Source organism: Podarcis liolepis (genome assembly GCF_965112155.1).
Source record: "Podarcis liolepis genome assembly, chromosome: 2".
Classification (NCBI taxonomy): Eukaryota; Metazoa; Chordata; class Lepidosauria; order Squamata; family Lacertidae; genus Podarcis; species Podarcis liolepis.
In genome coordinates, this window is record NC_139555.1 from 114,598,698 (window position 1) to 114,625,389 (window position 26,692).

General features: G+C 47.8%; 2 protein-coding genes and 1 long non-coding RNA gene across 8 annotated transcripts in view; 1 reads left to right on the top strand and 2 right to left on the bottom strand.

The window, feature by feature from the left end:
• The window catches only part of LOC310702117, a 143,102-nt gene extending 131,627 nt beyond the window's left edge, over window positions 1–11,475 (top strand). The window contains exon 3 of the long non-coding RNA XR_014523259.1: window positions 8,681–11,475. This is a non-coding gene — a long non-coding RNA (uncharacterized lncRNA). The remainder of the gene's footprint in view (window positions 1–8,680) is intronic.
• LOC310701040 (complement C4-A-like) overlaps window positions 1–26,692 on the bottom strand; it is a 338,535-nt gene that overhangs the window by 259,210 nt on the left and 52,633 nt on the right. For 3 of the 4 annotated variants that reach the window (XR_014522905.1, XM_083491039.1, XM_083491040.1), the window contains exons 37-41: window positions 23,814–23,903; window positions 21,976–22,068; window positions 19,755–19,838; window positions 17,799–17,931; window positions 14,771–15,531 (exon numbers count right to left, since the gene is read on the bottom strand). Coding sequence is in view for 2 of the 4 variants with exons in the window: in XM_083491039.1 (XP_083347165.1) it covers window positions 15,390–15,531; window positions 17,799–17,931; window positions 19,755–19,838; window positions 21,976–22,068; window positions 23,814–23,903 (542 nt within the window). In the remaining 2 variants the exon portion in view is untranslated. Of the gene's footprint in view, window positions 1–14,770; window positions 15,532–17,798; window positions 17,932–19,430; window positions 19,839–21,975; window positions 22,069–23,813; window positions 23,904–26,692 lie in introns of those variants that run through there. The other variant, XR_014522904.1, reaches the window with a different exon arrangement.
• LOC310701489 (uncharacterized protein) lies at window positions 65–11,441 on the bottom strand. Of its 3 annotated transcripts, XM_083492452.1 has the most exons (6): window positions 11,341–11,441; window positions 8,407–8,527; window positions 7,451–7,555; window positions 6,291–6,389; window positions 5,616–5,717; window positions 65–4,599 (listed from the first exon to the last, which is right to left on the bottom strand). In XM_083492452.1, exons 2-6 carry the CDS (start codon window positions 8,417–8,419, stop codon window positions 3,218–3,220), a joined length of 1,701 nt encoding a protein of 566 aa, XP_083348578.1. In that variant the 5' UTR covers window positions 8,420–8,527; window positions 11,341–11,441; the 3' UTR covers window positions 65–3,217. The 3 variants fall into 3 exon arrangements, with proteins under 3 accessions (XP_083348578.1, XP_083348577.1, XP_083348576.1); XM_083492451.1 differs by lacking the exon at window positions 11,341–11,441 and having other exon boundaries at window positions 8,407–8,650; XM_083492450.1 differs by lacking the exon at window positions 11,341–11,441 and having other exon boundaries at window positions 6,291–6,392.

The window sequence follows — 26,692 nt, forward strand, 5'->3', positions numbered from 1 at the left end:
GCTTGTCACCTCTTAAGTGAGGTGAAAGTTATATTGGAGAAGAAACACACAAGCATGCAGTGAATTGTTTTGCCCGCCATATTCTAGAAAGCTTATTTATTAATTAACTTTATATCCCACCTCTCCTCACAAGGGAGCCCAGCTAATGAACAAGTAATGAAACAATAAAAGAACCTTGCAATACAGGTGCAGTTTGGGAAAAGATCTTCGCTTTAAATGCTTGTTGAAAGAGGGCTTCAGTAGGTGCTGAAATGATTCACGCCAGTTTAGTATTTAGCAGGGAGGAATTGCAAAGGGGGATTCCTCCACTCCATGGAACAGACCTGCCAATAAGATGGAATCTGCAAGAGGCCCTCACCTGCTGAGCACAGTGATCAACTGGATATAGAAGCCGGCTGAGTATCTTTCAGGTATCCTAGCACCTTTGACTTAGCAATGTGTCGGCAATCTCCTGCCTCACCGACTAGTCAAGCCGTCACAAATTGTGCATCATCTACATCTGGAGCAACTTCAAGGGCAGCCCCACAAAGAGCACATTGCAGTAATCCAGCCTGCTGGGCTCTCAGCCTCTTCACTCTGGCCCTTTGGGTATCGCTGGACCCAGAACCCAGCATCCTGTTTCTAACACGGGTCCAGGCAGATGCCTCTCAAAAGTTAATGAGGAGCACCCAAAGATAACCCTCCCCTCTCTGTTGTTCATTCCCTAGCACCTGCCACTGGTAGGGAGACCATCACTTTGACTGAGCTGCCATAGCTAACTACTTGAACTTGCTTTTCCTCCTCTGCTCCCGTTCCTGTTTCCTTGCGTGCCATGTCTTTCTAGTTGGGCGCCTCCACCTCTTAGGGCAGAAAGATTCCATTGGGCGAATTGGCCGCTGCCCAGTACCTGGAAGGCTGCTCAAACACAACAGAAGACCAAAATAATTATAGAGAGACTATTTGTTTATTAGGATGTCTACTTGCGTCTTGCTACAGATGCATAAATTGCTTCATCGTCACACAAAAGAACCTTCCTCTGCCTTCAAGACAGCTTCAAAACGTGGCTTTTATATTTAAGGCTCCGCAGAGGAATAATCTGCATGCAGGATAAAAGAATCGGGGTGCAAGGGGGTGCCGTATCCATGCGAGAAGATATGCTGGTATTGCTGAATGGGGGACACACACACACACACATCATCTTTAAAGAACATGGCTTCCCCTGAAGAATTCTCGCTCACAGAACTATAATTCCCAGCACACTACAGCTCCCAGGATTTTTGTGGCGGGAAGCGGTGTAATTTAAATAACCATTGTGGATGTGACTGCTGTGGGAAGCTGTTCCACACCAGGGGTAAGTGGAGGGTAGACTGGGGTTGCCAGGTAGATCATTGGATAATTTGCGATGCATGTTCAGGAGTCGTTGGGGGCCAACGGTTTAAATATGGCAGCAGTGCAGGCCAAAGGCACGTCTAATTCAGAATCCTGTTCTCACAATGACCGCCTAGAGGCCTATGGGAAGCTCACCCGCTTACCCTCATCGCAAAAAAAAACCCAAATCCCTGATGAGCACTAACTCAAAGCTATAAAATTTCAATTGTATACACAGGTTGCTCCAGTGTGTGGCTCATGAGGCGCAGCTGGTAATTAGCTACACCTCCCAAGCCGCCATTTTGTATGCGGCCCCACCCTCTACTTCCATATTTTGTAAAAAAAAAAGGTAAAGGCAAAGGAGCCCTGGACGGTTAGGTCCAGTCAAAGGCGACTATGGGGTTACGGTGCTCATCTCGCTTTCAGGCCGAGGGAGCCGGCGTTTGTCCACAGACAGCTTTTCTGGGTCATGTGGCCAGCATGACTAAACCGCTACTGGCGCATGGAGGACCGTGACAAGTGCCAGAGCGCACGGAAACGCCGTTTACCTTCCTGCCGCGGTGGTACCTATTTATCTACTTGCACTGGTGTGCTTTCGAACTGCTAGGTTGGCAGGAGCTGGGACAGAGCAACGGGAGCTCACCCCGTCGCGGGGATTCAAACCGCCGACCTTCTGCTTGGCAAGCCCAAGAGGCTCAGTGGTTTAGACCACATCGCCACCCGCATCACCCATATTTTGCACCTGGATTTAGTTGGCGAGGCTCAAGGTTGAAAGTAAGGCCCCCATCTACATTATAAATTTAAAGCCGTATCGTACCACTTTAAATAGTCACGGCTTCTTCCCTCAAGGAATTCTGGGAACTGTAGAGAGGGATGGACTCTCAGATTTGGGGAACAGGGGTCTCCTAACAATTCTGTGTTTACGTCACAGAGTTGCCATCTTATGAGTTTAACAGTCAAGCCCCCTTTGGAGGGAATTCTGGGAAATGTAGTTTTCTAGGGGAAATAAGGGTCTAAAAACACAGCACAGTTCTCAGGATGCTCCGAGGGGAAAGTCATGTCTGTTTAAAGTGATACAATACTGCTTTAAATGTATAGTGCAGAAGAGGCCTAATTCGGTGTTGGGCAAGCTAAGAACCCAACTCTGAATACCAAGGTGAGGGGAAATGGGCTGTTTTGTCATTTATATTGAAACTCCACTCCCAACAAACAAATATAAAAGTGGATTATTTAATCCATTACAGTAAATGCCCACTGACTCCTTCCCACAATCCCCAGCCCACAGACCTCATCTCAGTGCTAATACTGTAATGCAGAAAGTATGATTACCCAGTTATTTTTGCATGTACTATTTTCTGTATTTAGGCTTCTGTCTGTTTTTCTTCCCTGCTATAGATGGCCTTTTAGATTGATTTTAAAAAAAAACAAAGCTCATGTAATAATAATAATAATAATAATAATAATAATAATAATAATAATTAGAACCAGCAAGCCTGAAGTCTGCCTATACCTGGTGTTGAGCCCCTCGCCCATTTCCCTCCCCCAACACAGACATTTCCCCCACCCTGGAAAAACATGAGGGTCATAACCCATCTGACGTTGGGGTTGAGCATGTTCAGCTCACTGTAATCAGTGAATTTTAATTAGGCCTAATCCTGTGTTGGGCCACAGCCCTGGTATGAATCCACGTCCCAAAGGTTGGGAGGACTGGCTCGCCTACGGTGACCTGAGATCACGACAGAGGCGATCTCACCAAACCAGGGACTTCTTGTTTCACAGCTGCATCGCTACCCATATCAGTCCTAATAGTCTCATTCCAGCGGAGTTTCTTCACAGCTTAGACGACCTGAGCCACGTTCCTGGCCTTCTTTCACTGCTTCTCCTCAGTGTGGGTTCTCTCGTGCTTGTTGAGAATCGTTCTCCGGATGAAGCCTTTCCCGCAGTCCGAGCACTTGAACGGCTTCTCCCCCGTGTGGGTTCTCTCGTGGACAATGAGGCTCGAGCTCTGGTTGAACCCTTTCCCGCAATCCGAGCATTTATAAGGCTTCTCCTCCGTGTGGATCCTCTCGTGCCTGATGAGGCTCGACTTGTCGCTGAAGCTTTTCTCGCAGGCCGTGCAGCTGTAGGGCTTCTCTCCCGTGTGGATCCTCTCGTGCTTGATGAGGCTCGACCTGTCACTGAAGCTTTTCCCGCAGTCGGAGCACCGATAGGGCTTCTCTCCTGTGTGCGTCCTCTCGTGATTCGTCAGGTTGGACTTCCGGTTGAAGCTCTTCCCGCAGAAAGAGCAATCGTAGGGCTTCTCGCCCGTGTGAGTCCCCTCGTGCCGTATCAGATGCGAGCGGCTGCTGAAGCTTTTCCCGCAGTCCGAGCATTTGAACGGCTTCACTCCCGTGTGGATTCTCTCGTGTGTGAGAAGGTGCGACCTCCGGACAAAGCTTTTCCCGCAAGTGGAGCACTTAAACGGCTTGTCCCCTCTGTGGGCTCTCTCGTGTTTGTTAAGGCTCGATTTGTCGCTGAAAGGTCTCCTGCAGTGGGAACAATTGTATGGTTTTTCTCCGGTGTGGATTCTCCTGTGTATGACAAGGCTCGAGTTCTGATTGAACCCTTTCCCACAGTCTGAACATTTGAACGGTTTCAAGCCGGTGTGTTTCATCTCGTGAATGAGGAGGTTTGATCTCTGAACAAAGCCCTTGTCACACACGGAGCAGCTATACGGCTTTTCGCCCCGGTGGATTCTCTGATGTGCAAGGAGACTCGCAGTCTGAATAAATCTTTTGTCGCAATCCGGACATTTAAAGAGTTTTTGTTCTCTATGGATCCTCTCATGTCTGACCAAGGTCGAACTCTGGTTGAATCTTTTACCACACTCTAAGCATTTGTAAGGCCTGTGCTCAGTGTGGCTTCTCTCGTGCCTGATAAGGCTGGAGCTCTGATTGAACCGTTTCCCACAGACTGAGCAACTGTAGGGTTTCTCGCCCGTGTGTTTCCGCTTATGCCGAATAAGGCTGGATCCGTCGCTGAAGCTGTTCCCGCACTCGGAGCACCGAAATGGCTTTTCTCCCGTGTGGATTCTCTCATGTGTGCGAAGGTTGGATCTTTTCATGAAGCTTTTAGAGCAGCAGGAACACTTGTGTGGTTTCTCTGCGGGGTGTTGGCTCTCGTGTTTGATAAGGCCTTGTTTGTCGCCGAAGCTTCTCCCAAAGCCTGAGTAATATGGCATTTCTCCCATGAATATTCTGTCGCGTCCATCTCCTATCAGAGTAAACAGAGCGCTTTAACGTCTTTCTTTACAAAGTCAAAAAGAACTTGCAGACAGACTTTACAGCAGGACCAAACAAGCCCCACAAAACCACTCTCCCAAACACTGCAAACAGACATTTCCCATGCAGAAGGTCTCATGTTCAAGACTGATCACAGAATCATAGAACTGTAGAGTTGCAAGGGACCCCGAGGGTCATCTAGTCCAACCCCCTGCAATGGAGGTATCTCAGCTAAAGCATCCATGGCAGGTGGCCCTCCAACCTCTGCTTAAAACCTCCAATGAAGGAGAATACAACACTTCATGAGGGAGTCTGTTCCACCACTGAACAGCTCTTACTGTCAGAATTTTTTTTCTGATGTTTAGTCATAATCTCCTGTCTTGTAATTTGAAGCCATCGGTTCGAATCCTACCCTCCAGAGCAGGAGAAAACAAGCTTGTTCCTTCTTCCACGTGACAGCCCTTGAGATATCTGAAGATGGCTGCTATGGGACCTTCTGCATGGGAAACATTCTCTGACACAGTCATGGCACACTTGCTGTCATATTATCCATACCAAGACAGAACCCTCATGTTCAAAAGCAGTATATCTGCAAGTGCACCTCACATGTCGGAAACAAATAGCAAGGGGAAGCTGGGAGATTTTGGGTCCTGCTTATGAGGTTGGCCACTATCGTGAGGAGAAACTGCATATGCAGTTATGAGGCTAATGAAGGTCCCAATAGCAAGTTACCGTATTTTTCGCTCTATAAGACGCACCAGACCACAAGACGCACCTAGTTTTTGGAGGAGGAAAACAAGAAAAAAAATATTCTGAATCTCAGAAGCCAGAACAGCAAGAGGGATCACTGTGCAGTGAAAGCAGCAATCCCTCTTGATGTTCTGGCTTCTGGGATAGCTACGCAGCCTGCATTCGCTCCATAAGACGCACACAATTTTCCCTTACTTTTTAGGAGGGAAAAAGTGAGTCTTATAGAGCAAAAAATACGGTAGTTTGAAGCTCACTCACCTGAGTGGGCCGCCTGGAATGTCACACTGGCCTCCGAAACCGGGCGGCAGGGAACGTACGGCACCTCTTCTTGTTCCAACTTTATTATCACATCCGGAAGCTCTGCTCAGGGAATGAAAAGAGAGGAGGGCGGCTGAGGAGCTGGCTCCTTGACAGGCCGAAGTGGGCACCAACCTGTCCAAATCCCAGAGCTTTCCCCAATAACATAGAGCCAGGCTACATGTTACACTTCCCCATCCACAGAAAAGCTGTCCAGATCCTCCTGTTATGACCTTGGAGGTGTCTGGAACGGGCTGGGCCTTGACCTCCTCTGTTTATGTCTCTACAACTCCCAGCATTCCTGTGCATCGGCCATGTTGGCTAGGGGCTGATGGGAAATGGAGTCCCGACAACATCTGGAGGGACACACAAGTACTCTCAACCCTGATGTGTCACACTGTTGAGTCACCCTTCCTCTAAGAAGTTCGCGATGGTATACATGGTTGGCTCCCATTCTACCAATATTTTATCCCGACTGAATGAGATTTTGAACCTGGGTCTTCTAAGTCATCGTCTAACACTACCCATTGCACCACACTGTCTCTCAAAGTTATGAACAGGCAAGAGTTTCCACGTTCTCTTCCTGTCAAAAGCCTAGGTTGATTCCCAAGAGTTTGCCCAGATCTTTCCGCTTACCTGAGCCGTAGTCTGCTGGGATCTCTCTTTCCTCCAAAACAGGCTCTGGGATCCATGGATCTCCCCCATGGACCGCTTCAGTTTTAGGAACAGGGAATCCTGCTGAGGGGAAAAAGTGACCAATGTAATCAGAAGGAACCAGATAACAGGTACTTGTCACATAGGGCTTTGTTTACCAACATTGGGGCCAGGATTCCTAAAAGATCATCACATCCCTGTTCAAAGTGTTGGTGCTGACCTTTAAAGCACTAAACGGCCTCGGTCCAGTATATCTGAAGGAGCGTCTCCACCCCCAACGTTCAGCCCGGACACTGACGTCCAGTACCGAGGGCCTTCTGGCGGTTCCCTCACTGCGATAAGCCAAGTTACAGGGAACCAGGCAGAAGGCCTTCTCGGTGGTGGCGCCCTCCCTGTGGAACGCCCTCCCACCAGATGTCAAAGAGAAAAACAACTACCAGACTTTTAGAAGACATCTGAAGGCAGCCCTGTTTAGGGAAGCTTTAAATGTTTGATGTATTACAGTATTTTAATATTTTTTTGGAAGCCACCCAGAGTGGCTGGGGAAGCCCAGCCAGATGGGCGGGGTATAAATAAATTATTTTTTATTATTATTATTATTATTATTATTATTATTATTATTATTATTATTATTATTATCAGCCCTAATTGATCACTGAGCTTGGCAGGAGAGGGCCTCCTGTAGATTGTAGTAGTAGTAGTAGTGGTAGTAATAATAATAATAATAATAATAATAATAATAATAATAATAATAATAATAATGGCACATGGAAAGCAATAAACACCTGACACAGCCTTTGATAAAATAATCTGATGTAACATTTATATGCACTTAGCATTAGGACAACCTTCTAAGTGAAGTCCTTGTATTATCCCCATACTGCAGCTGGTGGGGAAGGAAAGTGGAGGCTAAGCACCAAAGCTGCCCAACAAACTCAGGGCTGAGATCAGAGGTAACCATTATGGGTATCCTGGCTGGCAGCTCAGCTATTTCATGCCACTAGTTCTCATGAAAGGTGTCAGCCTTTATTTTTTCTATCCACCAGAGTCGGCAGAAAGCGTGGTGTGGGCAACCTGAAACAAAAAATTATCTATGAATACTTATATATGCATTGCACAGTTTAGCTGAACCAATCCACCACCTGAGCGGTCGCCTGGGAAATTCTTAATATCCTCTGATCCCTGGTTATTCGGGAGCCATGGCATCTCATCTTCGTCTTCCAGTTTTATGGTCACGTTAGGAAACTCTAATCAAAGAGAAGAGGAGAAGGGTCTGAGAAGTCTTGAATTAGTGATGCCCAGAACTGTTAAGAATGAGGAATGTAGTCGGTAGATTTTAATAATAATAATAATAATAATAATAATAATAATAATAATAATAATAATAAAATAATGTATTGGGCTGGGGTATTGTTCGTGGGGTTTTTGATGCTATTGATATTCATTTTTTGTAGTTTTGTTCTGTGAACCGCCCTGAGACGTGCGGGTTACCAGCTGGTATATACGGTAAGTTCAATAAATAATAATACAGTCGAACATAATCTGTTCCAGAAGATCGTTCAACTTCCGAAACGTTTGACAACTGAGGCGCAATGGACGGTCCACAGAATCCATTGAGAAAATGGAGAAACATGCCATTCGACTTCCAAGACACGTTTGAAAACGGGAGCATTCACTTCCGGGTTTTCAGCGTTCAGGTTCTGAATCGTTCGGCTTTCGAGACGCTTGAAAACCGAAGCTCCACTGTAATAATAAAAAATACTTTTCTTATGTTTTCAATTATGTGATTCCCCCCGCCATGTTCCAACCAGTTAAAAAATGAGATCTGCCACTAACAAGGGACATTCATTATTTCAAAATATTTCTAGTAGGGCAGGGGACGACGACCCCTAATTTCAATAAAATGCCCTTTGTTTTCTGAAATCTGGACTAACCAGTCTTATTCAAAGCACATTTTCATTCACACAAAGGGCAGGGGTAAAATCAGCACTGTAATCTCCAAGCACAAATCTTCCATGAATACTGGAACTGCCAAAGACAGCCCTAGGCTTCTAAGCCTCTCAGACGTCTAACACAAAATTCAGAAAGGAATCCTTACCCAGAGAGGCCATATTCCTGTGATTTTCTTGCAGGACTACCTGGGATAGAATTCATCGGTCTGAGTTCATCAGATCTTCAGCACACTTCCATGAAACACAGCCACATCCTCAAAAATCTTCCTTGAAACAAAACAACAGAACCCGTCCACTTTTGCTACAGAAGAGATAAAAATCCACAGAATTTTTATTACCTGCCCTTCACCACAAGGCTCCGGGGCAGGTTACAGTGAAAATAATTCCACATATAAAAATAGTTGCAGTGAAGATGTAAAGGTAAAGGTAAAGGGACCCCTGACCATCAGGTCCAGTCGTGACCGACTCTGGGGTTGCGGCACTCATCTCGCTCTATAGGCCGAGGGAGCCGGCATACAGCTTCCGGGTCATGTGGCCAGCATGACTAAGCCACTTCTGGCAAACCAGAGCAGCACACGGAAACGCCGTTTACCTTCCCGCCGGAGTGGTACCTATTTATCTACTTGCACTTTGACGTGCTTTCGAACTGCTAGGTTGGCAGGAGCAGGGATCGAGCAACAGCAGCTCACCCCGTCACGGGGATTTGAACCACCGACCTTCTGATCGGCAGGCCCTAGGCTCTGTGGTTTAACCCACAGGGATAAAAAGCTCTATACTGCATGCGGCCCTCACAACAACGACCCTGTAACATGAATCACTATTATTTCCATTTTACAGATAAGTAACTCAGGCTGGCATGGCAAATGGTATCTAATCAGACCCCCGTTTCATCTAGCCCAGGGCTGGGGTCTCTTTCTGGTAGCGGTTTTCCAGGGTCTCAAGCGGAGAATCTTTCCTAGATAGGAAACTGTATTATACAAAGTCGCAACTAGCTTAGTGTTGTTAACACTGACCGACAGAGGCTCTTGCAAGTTTCAGGCAGGCGACATTCTCAGCTTCGTATACCCAGAGCTGCCAGGGTTTGGACTGAGCTGCAGCCATTCTCTAAATGCCAAGAGGGCGAATAAACCCTGCCTTGCAAACTATCCTTCAAAAGCTACCAGCCTTTGCAGAGCCATTTCAGCAGCTAGCTAGCTCTTCTCCACAGTGTACCCTGGAAATTGTAGCCCCAAGGAATTTAGGAGGGAAACCAAGACTGTTTAAAGTGGAATCTCAGCACATTAAATGTGAACGTGACTCAGAGGCCACTCATTGAAATTAATGACCCCGAGTCAGTCACATCTATTAACCTCAATGGGGCTCCTCTGAGCATAATTCTAGAATTGTAGAGTTGAAAGGGAACCAAGGTGTCATAACAACAACAACAACAATAATAGTAATAATAGTAATAATAGTAATAATTTATTTATATCCCACCGCCCCCTGCCGAAGCTGGGCTCAGAGTGCCTGACAACAGTAAAAATAATACACTTTATATAAAATGACAATCAATTAATTTAAATACATTCTAAAATCAATTCATAATCAAATTCATGGCAACCATTGGGCTAGAGGTCTGTGAGGATTGCCAAAGGAGGGGGTCAGGCTGTCCCTTGGCCAAAGGCCTGGTGGAACAGCTCTGTCTTGCAGGCCCTGCGGAAAGATGTCAAGTCCCGCAGGGCCCTGGTCTCTTGTGACAGAGTGTTCCACCAGATAGGGGCCACGGCCAAAAAAGCCCTGGCTCTGGTTGAGGCCAGCCTAACCTCCCTGTGGCCCGGGATCTCCAAGATGTTTTTGTTTGAAGAACGTAACTTCCTCCGTGGGACATACCAGGAGAGGCGTTCCCGTAGGTACGAGGGTCCTAGGCCGTATAGGGCTTTACAGGTTACAACCAGCACCTTAAACCTGATCCTGTACTCCACCAGGAGCCAGTGCAGCTGGTATAGCGCCGGGTGAATGTGATCTCGCAGCGAGGACCCCGTAAGGAGTCTCACCGCAGCATTCTGCACCCGCTGGAGTTTCTGGGTCAGTCTCAAGGGCAGCCCCACATAGAGTGATCCAGTCCAAGCCCCTGCAATGAAGAAATACAGTAGGGCTGGCACTGGCCAGTGTGGCATAATGGTTAGAGCAGGCTTTCCCAAACTTGAGTCCCCAGCTGTTTTTGGACCACAACTCCCATCATCCCTAGCTAGCAGGACCAATGGTCGGGGATGATGGGAACTGTAATCCCAAAACAGCTGGAGACCCCAGTTTGGGAAACCCTGGGTTAGAGTGTTGGACTATGATCTGTGAGAGCAGGGTTCGAATCCCCGCTCAGCAGCCCTGAAGACGGCCCGTTGGCGTCTCTCAGCCTAACCTCCCTCACAGGGTTGTTGTGAGGCTGGAATGGAGAGGAGGAGATCCTTGGATCTTCTGAGATCCTTGGAAGATAAAAGCAGAATATAAATGTAATAAATAAAGCCCTCAATGATATCGCTGGTTAGGCTTGTGGCAATAGCAATAAAAGTGTTCAGCCAGCACCTATATTAGAGAGACAGAGAGAGAATGGGTGTCTGACTATAGGCCTGAATATATCACTACAAAGGTCATGCAGGAAAACTACGTGGCTTGCACCAATTGGGGCGAAACAATAGCGGAGAGAGGCTCTTTGCTGGTCGGGAGAGAGCAGAGGTTGCTCTGAACCGATTTAGCAGCTAACTAGATCTTGCAGCTTCTCCGCTTTCCTGCAAGCCCAGCAATTTCCAAGGCGCCTCCCCAATGTCAAAGCCCAGGAAAGTCTGACCCTTTCGGCTGCCCGAGGCCAGTGAAACCCCGACAGAGCAAAACACACAAAACGAAAAAAGCCCAGGATCTCAAGCGCGGGTTAGGATCCCCTCTTCACCCAGCGGCACGCGTTGGTTTATTTTTATTTCCAGCGCATACGCCTTATTGCACGACCTTTAAATTTACCTTTCCCACCGCAAACACGGCCGGGCAATGGTCCAGCCTGCACGAAGGGGGCCGCTAATCCGCATTAAGGCTGCAATCCTGCGCACACTTACCTGGGAGCAAACCCCACGGAGCTTGCTCCAGAGTAGACCAGCCTAGGATGGCGCTGCGACTGATCTTCAGCATGCAAAACTGATCGTCAGTGGAAAGGATTCGAATTAAGCCTTTTTAAAAAAAATGAAAAATAAGGGGGGGGGACTTGCATTAAATGCCTCTCGGGCTTCTCCTTGCTGCTTATGCGGGAGGCTTTTCCTTTGTTTTCCGCTTCCCATCATGTGACTCGCTGAAGCCGAGCCCGACGACTGGCAAGTCCAGCCCGACCAATCTGCAGGCTGAGCGCATGGATGGATTGAACTGCTAAAATTGTAGAGTTGGAAAGGGAACCCAGGGGTCATCTAGTCCAACCCCCTGCAATGCAGGAATCTTTTGCCCAACGTGGGGCTCAAACCCACAACCCTGGGATTAAGAGTCTTTTGCTCTACTGACAAAGCCAAGGTCACGAAGCAGGATTCCTTTCTGAAGTGAACCCAGGGCCCCACACATCTATTTTGTGGCGCTGTGGTCTAAACCACTGAGCCTCTTGGGCTTGCCGATCAGAAGGTCGATCATTCGAATCCTTTTTACGGTGGTGAGCTCCTGTTGTTCTGTCAGCTTCTGTCAACCTAGCAGTTCGAAAGCACGCAAGTGCAAGTAGATAAATAGGTACCACTGTGGCAGGAAGGTATATGGTGTTGCTGGCTTCTGTCATGGTGTCCCGTTACGCCAGAAGCGGTTTAGTCATGGTGGCCCCAGGACCCAGAAAGCAGTCTGTGGACAAACGCCGGCTCCCTCGGCCTGAAAAGCGAGATGAGTTCTGCACCCCATAGCTGCCTTTGACCGGACTTAACCTTTCAGGAGTCCTATACCTTTACCTATTTTGTTTGTTTCTTTAAGTAGGATTTTTCTATGACATCAAGAGAACTAGAGACTTGGTTGCTCTATTTTGAGATGCAACCATAAAATTTAGAGGAAGAACTGCAACCCGTGGCGCTCCAGGTGTTGTTGCGGCACAGATCCCATCACCCCTGGTGTTTGGCCAAGCAGGCTGGGGCTGATGGGAGATGCAGCCGAACATCTGGGTGGCCACACCAGCCCACAGAGTACAGTCATACCTCGGGTTACAGACACTTCAGGTTGCATTTTTTCAGGTTATGGATGCGCCGAAACCCGGAAGTACCGGAACAGGTTACTTCCGGGTTTCGGCAGTTGCGCATGCGCAGAAATGCCGAATTGCAACCCGCGTGTGCACAGACGCACCACTGCGGGTTGCGAACGTGCATCCCGCATGGATCATGTTCACACCCCAAGCGTCCACTGTTGTTGCAATTGGGGGAAGAGGGTAAGGCAAGTAATACAGTTGTTTCCGTTATAAAGCATTGGAAAGTTTCTGAATGCTAAGCAACTGCAACTTTATGAAGTTGTGGGTCCTAGGCACGCTTGCCTGACCCATTGCACACAGCGGAACTGCCTTATGAATCAACATGTATAGGATTGCACAGGACGGTGGGGGATGGATTCTGCACCGAGAGAAGATCCATGGAGAAGTTGCTCTTTCAGGTGGGTTCGGTTGACTTCGACATATCTGAATCCAGCTTCTGTGAGGAGGAAGATACTCTTGGGCCTGCCATACATCCGGAATCTCCCAGACATAGCCGGGGCTGGGCCGTCAAAAATGACGTCTGGGCGATTTTTGAAAGTTGCTTAAAATGTCTGGGAAAATCTGGGCGTATGGCAGCCTATATTGGAAGCGTTGATTTTGTGTGTGTGTGAAATTCCTTAAAAATAGCTTAAAAAATGAACAACTTCACCAAAAAAAGTTGAACAACTTTTGTGTCCGGATTTTCACTTTTTGAAATATGGCAACCCTAGATACTGTGGAAGAACTAGTGGGAGAGGGACCTGGCCAATGTGGTGCCCTCCATCCATTGTTGGATGACAGCTCCCATCATCCCTCTAGTCTAGTACTTACTGAGCTGCCAGTCTGTTCCAGGACAAAGTACAAGGTTTGGGCCCCAGAGAGTTTCAGGTCAGGCTACCCTAGACACCCTTTTACTCCTTACGCACCCAAGGCTTTCCTTGCAATCCCCCCAAAAAGCCAAGCCCAACCTATGCACAGCTACTCGAGAGTAGGACTTTCAGTGCGGCAGCTTCAGGTTTTGTGGAACAGCATCCCTATTGAGAGATGACAGGCAGAGACACTTTCCAGAAACAACTGATGACATTTTTGTTTCGACAAGATTTTCCAGCTGTTTTTTGTGTTTTTTTTGGGTAAAACACCCTCTGATCCTCAGATGAAAGATGGTATAGAAATTTAAATACATACATACATACATACATACATACATACAGGTCTCCACCTTGGCTTTTTATTTGTATTTTTTAAACCCATGTTCTGTCAGGAAAAAGCACCAATGCAAAAGCCAGCTGCAGGTGGCTGGAATGCAAAACAGGATGTTGTGGTCTGCAACTGTACTAGTGGAGAAAGGGGGCAGTCCTTTCTCTGCTCTGAGCACCGGATGTTAGCTCAGAGTGTCATCTGACCTGTGCTGGAAGTACAGGGGTGGAGCTGAGACTCTTCTGCCGGAGTCTGGAGGGTACAGACACGTTTCTTTGTACTGCTGAACGACAGGAATAAAACATGTAAATAGGACTCCTGTCTGTCTTTCTTCCCCTCCCTGGGGTGAATGCAGGGAGGGAGAGAAGGAGGAGGGTGTGTTCTCCTCACGTCTGGGGAGAATCGCCGATTTATGACCTTGCCTGCCAGGAGACGCGACGGAAGGTCAACAAGGATCCCAGCCGAATGCCTGGAGTGAGGCCGGTGTACCTCTGACCGCGGCTGGAATCCTGACATGTTCAGTATGGTTCATAGCTGTCAACTTTTCCCTTTTCTTGCGAGGAATCCTATTTGGAATAAGGGAATCTCCCTTACGTTGACAGCTATGGTATGGTTCTTAAACCTAGTATCATAGAGTTGACCCTTGGAGTCCCTCCAGCTCTACAATGCTATGATACTCGTTCCTCTGTCTACCTAATATCTTTGGCTTAGTAGTGAAGCACCTTGAATTGGCATAACCTGTGTGTTTGAACAAACGGGTTGGCCAAAATTAATTGCGTCTATTAACTTAAATGGACCCACTCTAAATACAACTAGCCATGGATAGGTTGGGTGCAACGACAGGCAAAACATAACCTTGTGTTATCAGTTTCTTATGAGTCTGGGGGTCAGTCTGCGGGAGGAGAGATGGGAGTCCTGCTTCTCCAGCCGGGGCATCCGTATCCTGGGAAGGTGAAGTACCCACCTCCTGAAGCTCAGCCTGCCACATGTCATCCTCCCATTTCCCCTCCTTGTCCACCTCAGCCGGACACTCCATTACGCCTGAGCCTGGCGACCCCTCAAGACTCAAGATGGCAGCAGAAAGAATGAACAGGCAGAGGAAACAAAACCAGGAAGCAACGCTTTCTTTTTAATGAATAAAATTGCCATTTGAACAGTGCAAATACGTTGTAAGGTGCTGCAGGCGAAACCTAAAATAAAAAAGGTAAGTGCCGAGAACTTTTCGGACAGGACTAGGCCGGTACTTCTCATTCGGCTAACGGCTACCCCTCGTCTTCATTTGCAGACGGAAGTTGCTGTTTGAACTTGTAAACGTAGCTGATGTTATGCAAAGGGAAACTGTCATTTTAAATTCAGGTGAGAATGCCCATTTTGTTCAAATATGCTCTGGGCATACATTTTCCTGTTCCTATGGAACAGACACCGATTTTAAAGACACACACTGTAGGCAGCTGTCCATCATTTTGGCCACACATTCCTGTTATTTCTAAGTGGCTCTGTGGGCTCCCTAGAAATTAGCAGCCAGAATCTCGTTAAAAGCATTAAAAAGGCCAGGCACACTCTCAGGTGCAGGGGTCCCCCGTCAGCAGGGTGAGCAAGGCCCCCTCCCAAATGTAGCAGAGCTGATATATCGTACTTGGAAGCGACTCCGCTGCAAAGGCCAGAGTTCTGGTGCATCTAAATGGGGGGTGGGGGGGAGCGCAGGAGACGTGAAGCCCCTTCTGTGGCTTAGACCCGGCAGCCGCTGACAGCAAAGGAAGAGATGAATGACTGGAGCTGGGAGCAGGTGTTGCGGTGCTGTGTGGCTCGGCAGCTCTGGGACTTTGGCAGCTCCTCTATCCAGGAATTCATATCCATCAGGTACTGGGGGCTGCGGAGAAGACGGGTCAGCGTGTAAAAAGCCAGGCATATTCACCCCCTTCCACAAAAAATGTACGCAGGAGAGTTTAATCTGGAGCTGCCTTTGCAAAGATGCGCTCCAAAACAGCTGCATTTACAGAGAAGGAGCGTTTGAGGGAGGGGCAGTAGCTGAGCGGGTGAGCCTCTGCCTTGCATACAGGAAGAAGAGGAGTTTGGATTTGATATCCCGCTTTATCACTACCCTAGGGAGTCTCAAAGCGGCTAACATTCTCCTTTCCCTTCCTCCCCCACAACAAACACTCTGTGAGGTGAGTGGGGCTGAGAGACTTCAGAGAAGTGTGACTGGCCCAAGGTCACCCAGCAGCTGCATGTGGAGGAGTGGGGAAGCGAACCCGGTTCCCCAGATTACGAGTCTACCGCTCTTAACCATTACACCACACTGGCTCTCCAGTCCCCAGAATCCTCCAGTCCCCAGAATCCTCCGGGGAGGGCTGGGAGTGCCCCCTGCCTGAAACCATGGGGAGCTGCTGCCAGTCTGTGTAATAATAATAATAATAATAATAATAATAATAATAATAATAATTTTTTATTTACACCACCCTACCTGGTTCAGAAAACCGGACTCAGGGCAGCTAACACCAAATTTAAAACACTTAATTGATGCAACAAAAAACAGCATAAAATACAGTATAAAATGTGAATAACAATAAATTCAGAATTCAAAAATCAATTTAGGGGGGAAATCCATCCAATAAACATTAGATGATCACCAGGGCTAGCTGGCTAAATTAGTCCTATTTGGGCCAGCGAGGAGACCAGGGGAGAAATAGCTGTGGGACCCCAGAGCAGGTAATCTTCATAAAAAGGGGAGGGGGAGGGAAGGAAGGGGAATAAAAGATCAGGCTAAGTTCAAATTGAAAGCCAGGTGGAATAGCTCTGTCTTACAGGCCCTGCGGAAGGAAGTTAAATCCTGCAGGGCCCTGGTCTCATGGGACAGAGCATTCCACCAGGTCGGAGCCATCACTGAGAAGGCCCTGGCCCAGGATAATCTGACTTCCTTAGGGCCCGGGACCTCTAAGCTAAGATTATTCATGGACCTTAAGGTCCTCTGCGGGGCATACCAGGAGAGGCGGTCCCGTAAATATGAGGGCCCAAAGCCACATTGTGTAGACAGTACTGAGCTAGATGGGTTCAGCATAAGGCAACTTCCTAAACTGCCTCTGAATTCGGCACTGGCGTTGTTATTGTTAAACATTTGTGTCCCACCTCTTTTCTTCTCTGCCTCAGCAAGTGCCTGACCGTTGCCCCAAGGGTAGTGTAATGTGTATGGGTTGCTCGTGCGTAAGTTGCCGCCTCTCCAGGCTTTGTTGCCTTGCTAAACCTTTCAGTCTGGGCAGCCCTTCACTTCGTGGCTGCCTCAGTCGCTAGCAGAATCCGTCAGTGGGCGTTTCTTAAATCTTTTCCAACATAAAAGTTGTTTGACACCCAGTCTCCTACTCTCTCTGCGCGGAAGTCTCCTGCGCAGGGTGGGCGTGGGTAGCGGAGGACCTGTGCTCTCCCCACAGGTGAAGAGTCCTGGAGCCCTCTCGCCGATTCCCCCATCAGCCCCTCTATATCCCTGGTGTTGCGCTGATTTGCTTCCCCATCTGCGGAGCTGCCTCTCTCCCTGCTGGGCCCTTCTCCAGCATCATTTGAGAGCCTTCCCTCCACCTCTAGCTCTGATGTCAGTTCCCTGACAGGTAGGGTAGGGTGTGGACCACCAGGTGTTGCTGGACTACAACTCCCATCATCCCTGACTCACTGGGGCTGATGGGACCAGGAGTCTAATAACCTCTCGAAGGGCCACAAGTTAGCCACCCCGTCTCAGCAGTTGATCCCTAAGCATGACTGGTGTTATGTACTGAGTTGAATAGGATCCCAAAGGCAGCAGTCTGATTGGTCCACAGGAGCTACCCAATCCAGCTCCAAGTGGAAGTGAATCCTCAACCTGATTGGCCTACTGGTGAATCCCGGAATTAACCAATCACATGGGGCCCATTGTGTAAATAATGTATATAAAGCAGACATACTGGGGGAACTTCCATTCCTCCTCACCACCATGAGCTGAATAAAGAGCATGAAATCCACTCTCAACTCCGAGTATATTTCAACTCCCTTCTCTCAAAAAGCCCTGAAGGCCAGTGAACTCTGTTTCTGGGTACCAGTTCCTACTGGGCCTTCCTCCCAACCCCCAACCAGCCCACTGCACACCTGATTCCCCTCCCCTCCCCAACCTACCGTCCTTCGGCATCCCGGGTCTCCCCGTCGCGTCCCATCAGCAGATACTCCTGGCCGGTGACCAAGCGAGTCCGACAGGCCGCACGGACCACAAAGCGCCTGATCTCATTCTCAGAGATCCCGACATCTGCGACTGGAGAGGAAGAGAGAATGGGAGTCAGGGGGTGATGGGGGGGCAGTGAGAATAATATAAGAGAAAATGAGCTGAACAGGTCAGGTTAGTTTCATTGTGGGATAAAGGCCTCAATAAAAACTTACAATTATTTTGTTTCATTTTTAAGATAATTGCCATCCAGTGGCGTAGGAAGGGATTGGGGGTCACCCTGGGTGTCATCCCTGAAGGGAGTGACAAAATGGCTATGGGCTTTGTGACGTGGCGGCTTGGCCACCTGCAGGCTCCACGCTGCCCAAAATGGCAGGGAAGCTTTTAATGTTTGATACATTACTGTATTTTAATATTTTGTTGGAAGCCGCCCAGACCTTTAAAGCTCTAAACAGCCTCGGTCCAGTGTATCTGAAGGAGCGTCTCCACCCCCATTGCTCAGCCCGGACACTGAGATCCAGCACCGAGGGCCTTCTGGCGGTTCTTTCACTGCGAGAAGCCAAGTTACAGGGAACCAGGCAGAGGGCCTTCTTGGTAGTGGCACCCACCCTGTGGAACGCCCTCCCACCAGATGTCAAAGAGAACAACAACTGCCAGACTTTTAGAAGACATCTGAAGGCAGCCCTGTTTAGAGAAACTTTATTATTTGATGGACTATTGTATATTAATATTCTGTTGTGAGCTGCCCAGAGTGGCTGGGGAGGCCCAGCCAGATGGGCGGGGTATAAATAATAAATTATTATTGTTGTTGTTGTTGTTGTTGTTGTGGTTGTTGTTGTTGTTGTTGTTGTTGTTGTTATTATTATTATTATTATTATTGTGGTACCTCGGGTTAAGTACTTAATTCGTTCTGGAGGTCCGTTCTTAACCTGAAACTGTTCTTAACCTGAAGCACCACATTAGCTAATGGGGCCTCCTGCTGCCGCCGGAGCATAATTTCTGTTCTCATCCCGAAGCAAAGTTCTTAACCTGAGGTACTATTTCTGGGTTAAAGGAGTCTGTAACCTGAAGTGTATGTAACCTGAAGCGTATGTAACCCGAGGTACCACTGTATTATTGCATCTGTCCGCCGCCTCTCCCTCAGCCACCCTACAGCTGGGGGGTGGGTTGCGGTGGCGAGGCTCGATGCAGTGCACCCTGCCCCAGCTTGCCCCGCCCAATGGGTGGCTTGCCCCGCCCCTGGGGGGAGGGCACATGTGGCGCTCCAGGGGCCTGAGCTACAGCGCTGCATTGGGGGCGGGGACCAGCTACAGGTGGCAGATAACAGGAGCAAAACCTAGCAAACAGGTCTGCAAGCAACTACTCCTCTAGGAAGGCTTCAGCTGGGCAATTTGGAATGGGCAGCAAGCAGAGGGGTGCTGTGGGTGCCGTGGTCCCGGGCCCAATTTTGCCACCACAGCAGGCTCTTTCATTGGAGCCCGACTCATAGCTGTCAACCTTCCCTTTTTTTGCGGGAAATTCCCGTATTCCAGCGCCGTTTCCTGCTGCTATCTCGGATTGTTAGATATCCCGTAGACTGTCCCCAGGACAGGTGAGGCTGCTGATCCCTTGTTTTCGAGGCTGCTGATCCCTTATTTTCAAATCTGAAAGTTGACAGCTATGGCCTGACTCCTGTTGATGCCCTTCTGCTTCCAACAAGCCGTTGAAGTGGAGATTTTTAGCCCAGCCAGTGTCTGTGTTGGATTTGAAGGCATTTTTATACATGCAATTGCTGTAATGGCTTTTATATGTCAAATTGTTTTAGGTTTTGTTGTTGTTGTTGTTGCTGTCGTCGTCTTTATGGTTGAATCGCTTCGAGGTATTTCCTAGGAAGCGATTCGTAAACTTATCAAAATGAAATAAACATCGCTCACTGTACTGCAAGGGCTCCAGGATGATAACTTCGTAGACGCGGAAGGCGCTTTCTTGGGTCTCGCGCTCCACTCGAACTCGGAACCCTGAAGGTGGGAGAGAAGAAGAAGAAGAAGAAGAGTTTGGATTTGATATCCCGCCTTTCACTCCCCTTCAGGAGTCTCAAAGCGGCTAACATTCTCCTTTCCCTTCCTCCCCCACAACAAACACTCTGTGAGGTGAGTGGGGCTGAGAGACTTCAGAGAAGTGTGACTGGTCCAAGGTCACCCAGCAGCTGCATGTGGAGGAGCGGAGACACGAACCCGGTTCCCCAGATTACGAGTCTACTGCTCTTAACCACTACACCACACTGGCTCTTAGAGAAAAGAGACAATAGCCAGGAAGGTACATGTCAGCAACCCACAAGACGGGAACTAATTTCAGACCATACACTGCTTGATGAAGAAAACGAGTCTCCAAAACCAACATATAAAAGGAAGAAACAAACAAAAGGCACCTCCAAACATGCAATAATTTGCAGGAGGAATATGGTCACGCACCAGAAGTTTAGGTTTATGTAGTTAAAGTGGATTAAAACATTTATTTTCACCCAAGGGCAAGAAATCCCGCTAAAAAACAACTTTTTGCAGTTTGGTAAATGACAGACAGGGAAAGTATGGGAGATGAATAAATAAATGACGAGAAGATGTGTGAATATCCTGCAAGCAACCAGAGATGAATGAAGGACGAATGCTCGTTGTCATAGAACCTCCCCATAAAAATATCAGAATGAATGTTCAATAAAGACCAGGCTCAGTCTAACTGCTGTATAAGCGTTGTGCAAGCAAATCAGGGTGATTTCTCAATACACAGGTTGTCAGGAAGCGCCCACTGACAAAAGGAGACAAAACCCCACAAGCCTCTGGAGGCTGTTAAGTGCACTGGACTAGGAACTTGAACTTTTCCAAGTATTTCCTTGTTGGAAATGTGTGCTATGTATGAAGAAGGGAAAGGGATTTTCAGTGGTGGCCACTCCAATATGGAATGCCATTTCCAAAGAGGTCTGCCTAGTGCCAAAATAACCTCCCTCCGTCCCTGGTTAAGTCATTTTATATTTTCCCATGCATTTTGTGTCAGGCCTTTAAGTTTTTAGCTGTCAACTCATTTGCTTGTTAATGCTGTGGCTTTAGCAGCCATGAACCCGGGTGTTGTTTGGGAAGTCTAAAAAAATCAGTGCAGAGCTGAAACCAGTTTTTAGAATCAGTGCAATTTTGAAATCAGCAGTTTAAAACCACTGCAATTTTTTAAAGGTTCAGTCTGTCTTGTTGATTCAAGAATGTTGCATCCAAGCACAGAAAGAAATCTGCTGCTTGATCTCAAGGACCACCGTGCAAAATTTGGTTACAATACCTTAAGAGGTGTATAGATGCACAGCAGACAAACAAAAAACTCTCCAACTTTCATGTTGTTCGCCACCGCCCTGAAATCTCTCAGAGGGCAGAATGCAAATATTTTCAACAAAGACATAAACGTCAGACCTCAGCTGGGTCTGCAAGTTGGCTACAGAGCCGCATGTGAACCATGAGCAGAAAAGATGCAAAGTCTGAAATTATGCATCACAGAGGCTTTGAATGTGGCAGCTAGACTGGTAACTTAGAGCGGCCACCAAGACCATATTAACACCGGTCCTGAAAGGCCTACATTGGCTCCCAGCACGTTTCTGAGCACAATTCAAAGTGTTGGTGCTGACCTTTAAAGCCCTAAGCAGCCTCGGTCCAGTATATCTGAAGGAGCGTTTCCACCCCCATTGTTCAGCCCAGACACTGAGGTCCAGCACCGAGGGCCTTCTGGCGGTTCTTTCACTGCGAGAAGCCAAGTTACAAGGAACCAGGCAGAGGGCCTTCTTGGTAGTGGCACCCGCCTTGTGGAACACCCTCCCACCAGGTGTCAAAGAGAACAACAACTACCAGACTTTTAGAAGACATCTGAAGGCAGCCCTGTTTAGGGAAGCTTTATTGTTTGATGGACTATTGTATATTAATATTCTGTTGTGAGCTGCCCAGTGTGGCTGGGGAGGCCCAGCCAGATGGGCGGGGTATAAATAATAATAATAATAATAATAATAATAATTATTATTATTATTATTATTAGGGGTTAGAGATGGTGAGACATCAGTGGGGCAAGAGCCAAAAGAGCCGGGCTGGAGAGGCTGGAGGGTCTCTGATCCCTCCCCTAACCCCTTACCGTAATGCACACGGGGACTGTAGCATGCAAACTCCATGCGTGCTTGCTCCGTAATGGCCTCGTCAAGGGTACGCTTCAAACGCGGACAGGCACCTGTGCAAGTGAGAGAGGAGATAAGGTCAGGTTTCCTAGGTGTCAGGGAATGGTTTTGATCTGAAGATGGGAGAATGCAGTCACAGGCAGACCACCTTCTCTCAGAAGAGGAGGGGGAGTATTTGCCCCCCCCCCAGTGTTTTCAGAAGAGACAGGCAGACACAGACACAGAAGCTGAACAGATTAGGGAGGAGATACCCAGCTACAAGATAATGGCAAGAGATCCAGAAGGGAGGGGGCAGTTGGGAGACACATCAGTTGGGAGTGTGGGGGAACCCCCCTCCCCACGGACTTGGAGGTCCGAACGTATCAGAGAGCAAAGGAGGCAGAGAGGGGGAGGAACTTCATGTTGGTGCGCTCCTTGCTGCGGGAGTTGAATTCAGAGCAGGCAACTGCCCTCCTTGCGGAGAGCTGTGTATTTTGTGACTGCAACATGAAGCTTTAATAAAAGAAGAAGAAGAAGAGTTTGGATTTGATATCCCGCTTTATCACTGCCCTAAGGAGTCTCAAAGCGGCTAACATTCTCCTTTCCCTTCCTCCCCCACAACAAACACTCTGAGGTGAGTGGGGCTGAGAGACTTCAGAGAAGTGTGACTGGCCCAAGGTCACCCAGCAGCTGCATGTGGAGGAGCGGGGAAGCGAACGCAGTTCACCAGATTACGAGGCTACCGCTTTTAACCACTGCACCACACTGGCTATAAATCTATCAACTGCTCATTGATTCTTATCTATGGAGTTACCAAACGGAGGGGAGGACTCTCCAAGCTTGACACTACGTTCCCCTGGCAGGGGGTGGATGGTGCATTAGTGCAAGGCTGGGTGCTGAGATGCTTCAAGAGAAGGGAGGAGGGAGGTGGAGTTTAGGCAGTCCAGGTTTGTAATGGGTGAGGTATAGGGAAAGTGAGCACAGAACGCGGACCAGCGTCTTAGTGCAGCTTTCTCCTAACGTATGCATTTTTGCAAAGCAAGTCCCCCTAAAATAATGTGGGGTGTGTGTGTGTTTGTACGTTACTTTCACTAACATTTGTGTTTTTATACAGTCGTGATTCCTGGTATGCTGAAGAAGTTTCCTGAGGATTTCATGTGTGTGTGTGTGTGTGTGTGTGTAAAGGTAAAGGGACCCCTGACCATTAGGTTCAGTCGTGACGCACTCTGGGGTTGTGGCGCTCATCTCACTTTATTGGCCGAGGGAGCCAGTGTACAGCTTCCGAGTCATGTGGCCAGCAAGACTAAGCCGCTTCTGGCGAACCAGAGCAGCGCACGGAAACGCCATTTACCTTCCCGCCAGAGCGGTACCTATTTATCTACTTGCACTTTGACGTGCTTTCGAACTGCTAGGTTGGCAGGAGCAGGGACCCAGCAACAGGAGCTCACCCCGTCACGGGGATTCGAACCGCCGACCTTCTGATCGGCAAGCCCTAGGCTCTGTGGTTTACTCACAAATGTCTGCAGAAATGCAGAGAAGCTGAATTTGAGAGTTGAAAAAGAGAGAAAACCGACACTGGCACCATCTCTCCATCCAACTCCCAGGTCGGTGGGGTTTGAAGCACAGCCTAAGAAGAGGTGTGTGCAGAGTCGCTCAGATCCTGCTGTTGGGATCCAGCAAGTGAGACCTTATGGTCGCATTGCCTTAGAGAACCTCAACCCACCATCCGGGCGAAACGAAGGAGGTGGTGTGTTTGCTGCGGGAGGGGTGCTCCAGATTTCCCATCACCCCCAGCGGAAGGCCGCCCAGGCAACCTCACCTTCGGCGCATTGGCAGACGTCTTCAGAGCACAAGGCGGACACGTACTGAGGCTTGTTTGGGGCTCCATAGAAGATGCTGCAGCGCTGGTCTGAAAGGCGAAAGGAGAACATTTAGAAATTGTGTGTGACATAACGGTGACATGATCCACATGCGGTGGACGTGTGAAAAGATTAAGATTTGGGGGGGGGGAATATACGATGAATTTAAAAAGATGATGGGGATAACTTTTACCAAATACTTGTGGCCAAGGGATGGAAAGATCACGAGGCTCCAAAAATAACAGATTGTCAAATCAAATTACAGGTATTGGTGGAGATGGCTCAGTTGACTAGCAAACTCAGAAGAATCTCAAAGCAAAAATTTGCGGGAAAATGGGATGTTCAAAAATACAATAATAGTTTTGACTCCGTGCTAGCATCGAGTGATAAAGGAACTAAAAGGAGGTGGACAACAATTAAGGATTTATTATGTTTTCAGAATGTATTGGAAAATTTATATAGAAAGGTTTATTGTTTTGTGTACATTCAATTGTAAGATAAATTATATGCAAATGGACTTGACAGGAAGTCAAAGTTGAAGAAAAGATTTTGTAAGATAAAAGTGGGAAAATATTTACTTTCATTATTATCATTTTGTGTGGGGGTGGGGGTGTCTGCACATATGTGTGTTTTTGTATGGAATGTTTGGGAGGAAATAAGATGGTAAATAACAAATGACAAACTAAATATTGATGTATGTAATTTTTATTTCTTAATTATATTTAGTGGTCATATGGCTGTATTATTTTTTGTACCATAAAATCATTCAATAAAAATTATTTTTAAAAAAGAAATTGTATGTGAATGTGCATGCATGTGTGTGTATATATTCACACCCATGCACCCTGGTACTTCCAGACGGATGCTATTTTCAGGTGGACTCAGCCACATTCTGACAAACTCAGGCCGCTCTATTAAAGCTGATTGGGAGGCCTTGAACAACAAACTTTCTTCCCCCAAAAGATCAGGCTTTTCATGTTATGTTTCCACCCCCAGCTGTCTCTTTAGTGCAGAGCCAGGTCATCGAGCCTGGGTGAAATATACTCAGAGTCGAGTGTGGATTTCATGCTCTTCATTCAGCTCATAGTAGTGAGGAATGGAAGTTCCCCCAAAACATCTACTTTATATACATTTACAGATGGGTAGCCGTGTTGGTCTGCCATAGTCAAAATAAAAAAATTCCTTCCTGTAGCACCTTAAAGACCAACTAAGTTAGTTCTTGGTATGAGCTTTCGTGTGCATGCACACTTCTTCAGATACACTGAGACAGAAGTTGCCAGATCCTTCTATATATAGAGAAGGTGGGGAGGGGTATTACTCAGAAGGGTGGTGGGAATCGGAGATTGGCAGATAGCTGAGATGAGCCTGATGAGCCTGTTGACGACTCTTAACGACTGTGATAGGTCTTACAGGAAAAGGCAAGGGGTGAGAAGGTGAGAAATGGCTTAGTCATGTATAATGAGATAAGAATCCAATGTCTCTGTTCAGACCAGGTCTCTCCATTGTTTTAAGTTTGGTAATGAGTTGCAATTCAGCAGCTTCTCTTTCCAGTCTATTTCTGAAATTCCTTTGTAGTAAAACAGCTACTTTGAGATCTTGTATAGAATGTCCTGGGAGATTGAAGTGTTCTCCTACTGGTTTCTCTGTTTTGTGATTTATATACATTATTTACGTAATGGGCCCCACGTGATTGGCTAATTCCGGGATTCTCCTGTAGGCCAATCAGGTTGAGGATTCACTTCCACCTGGAACTGGATTGGGTGGCTCCTGTGGACCAATCAGACTGCTGCCTTCTGAATCCTATTGTTCTAGGACCAATCAGATTGCTGCATTTTGGATACTATTCAACTCAGTACGTAACACTGGGCTTCCACAGCCATCACCTGCCATGAACCACTTTTGGCAGGTCTGGTGGCAACAGCAACAGATACGTCCTAAGCTTAGGATAATATTTTATTCCCTTGTTTGTTATGCTGCTTTAAATATGCACTTTATATTTGACTTGCTTTTGTCTGAAATGCTTAAGGTATTTTTTTTGTTTGTTAACTTTGTTAAATGTGCATTCTGACCTCCTTTGTAATGGTCTTATTTTCATTCTTTAAGATGGTGTTTGAGTTTCCTGTTAATTACGTTGCATTGAATGTATGTTTTATATTTGACTTTATTCAGTACAGTGGTACCTCGGGTTACATACGCTTCAGGTTAAATACGCTTCAGGTTACAGACTCCGCTAACCCAGAAATAGTACCCTGGGTTGAGAACTTTGCTTCAGGATGAGAACAGAAATCGTGCTCTGGTGGTGCAGCGGCAGCAGGAGGCCCCATTAGCTAAAGTGGTGCTTCAGGTTAAGAACAGTTTCAGGTTAAGAATGGACCTCCGGAACGAATTAAGTACAGTGGTACCCCGCAAGACGAACGCCTCGCGAGACGAAAAACTCGCAAAACGAAAGGTTTTTTCGTTTTCGAGTTGCCTCGCAAGACGAATTTCCCTATGGGCTTGCTTCGCAAGACGAAGCTTGCCCCGGGGACAGCGGGTCTTCTCTTTTGAAGCAAGGGGCTGCAGGGAGATCGCTATCTCCCCGCAGCCCCTTGCTTCAAAAGAGGTCCGGGGGCAGCGGGAAGCTAAGCGCTTCTTTCCCGCTGCCCCCCGACGTCTTTTGCAGCAAGGGGCTGCAGGGAGATCGCTATCTCCCTGCAGCCCCTTGCTGCAAAAGACGTCCGGGGGAAGCGGGGAAGAAGCGCTTCTTCCCCGCTTCCCCCGGACGTCTTTTGCAGGGTTGCCGGCATGCCGAAGCCTGCGCGCGCTGACATCAGTCAGCGCGCGCAGGCTTTGGCATGCC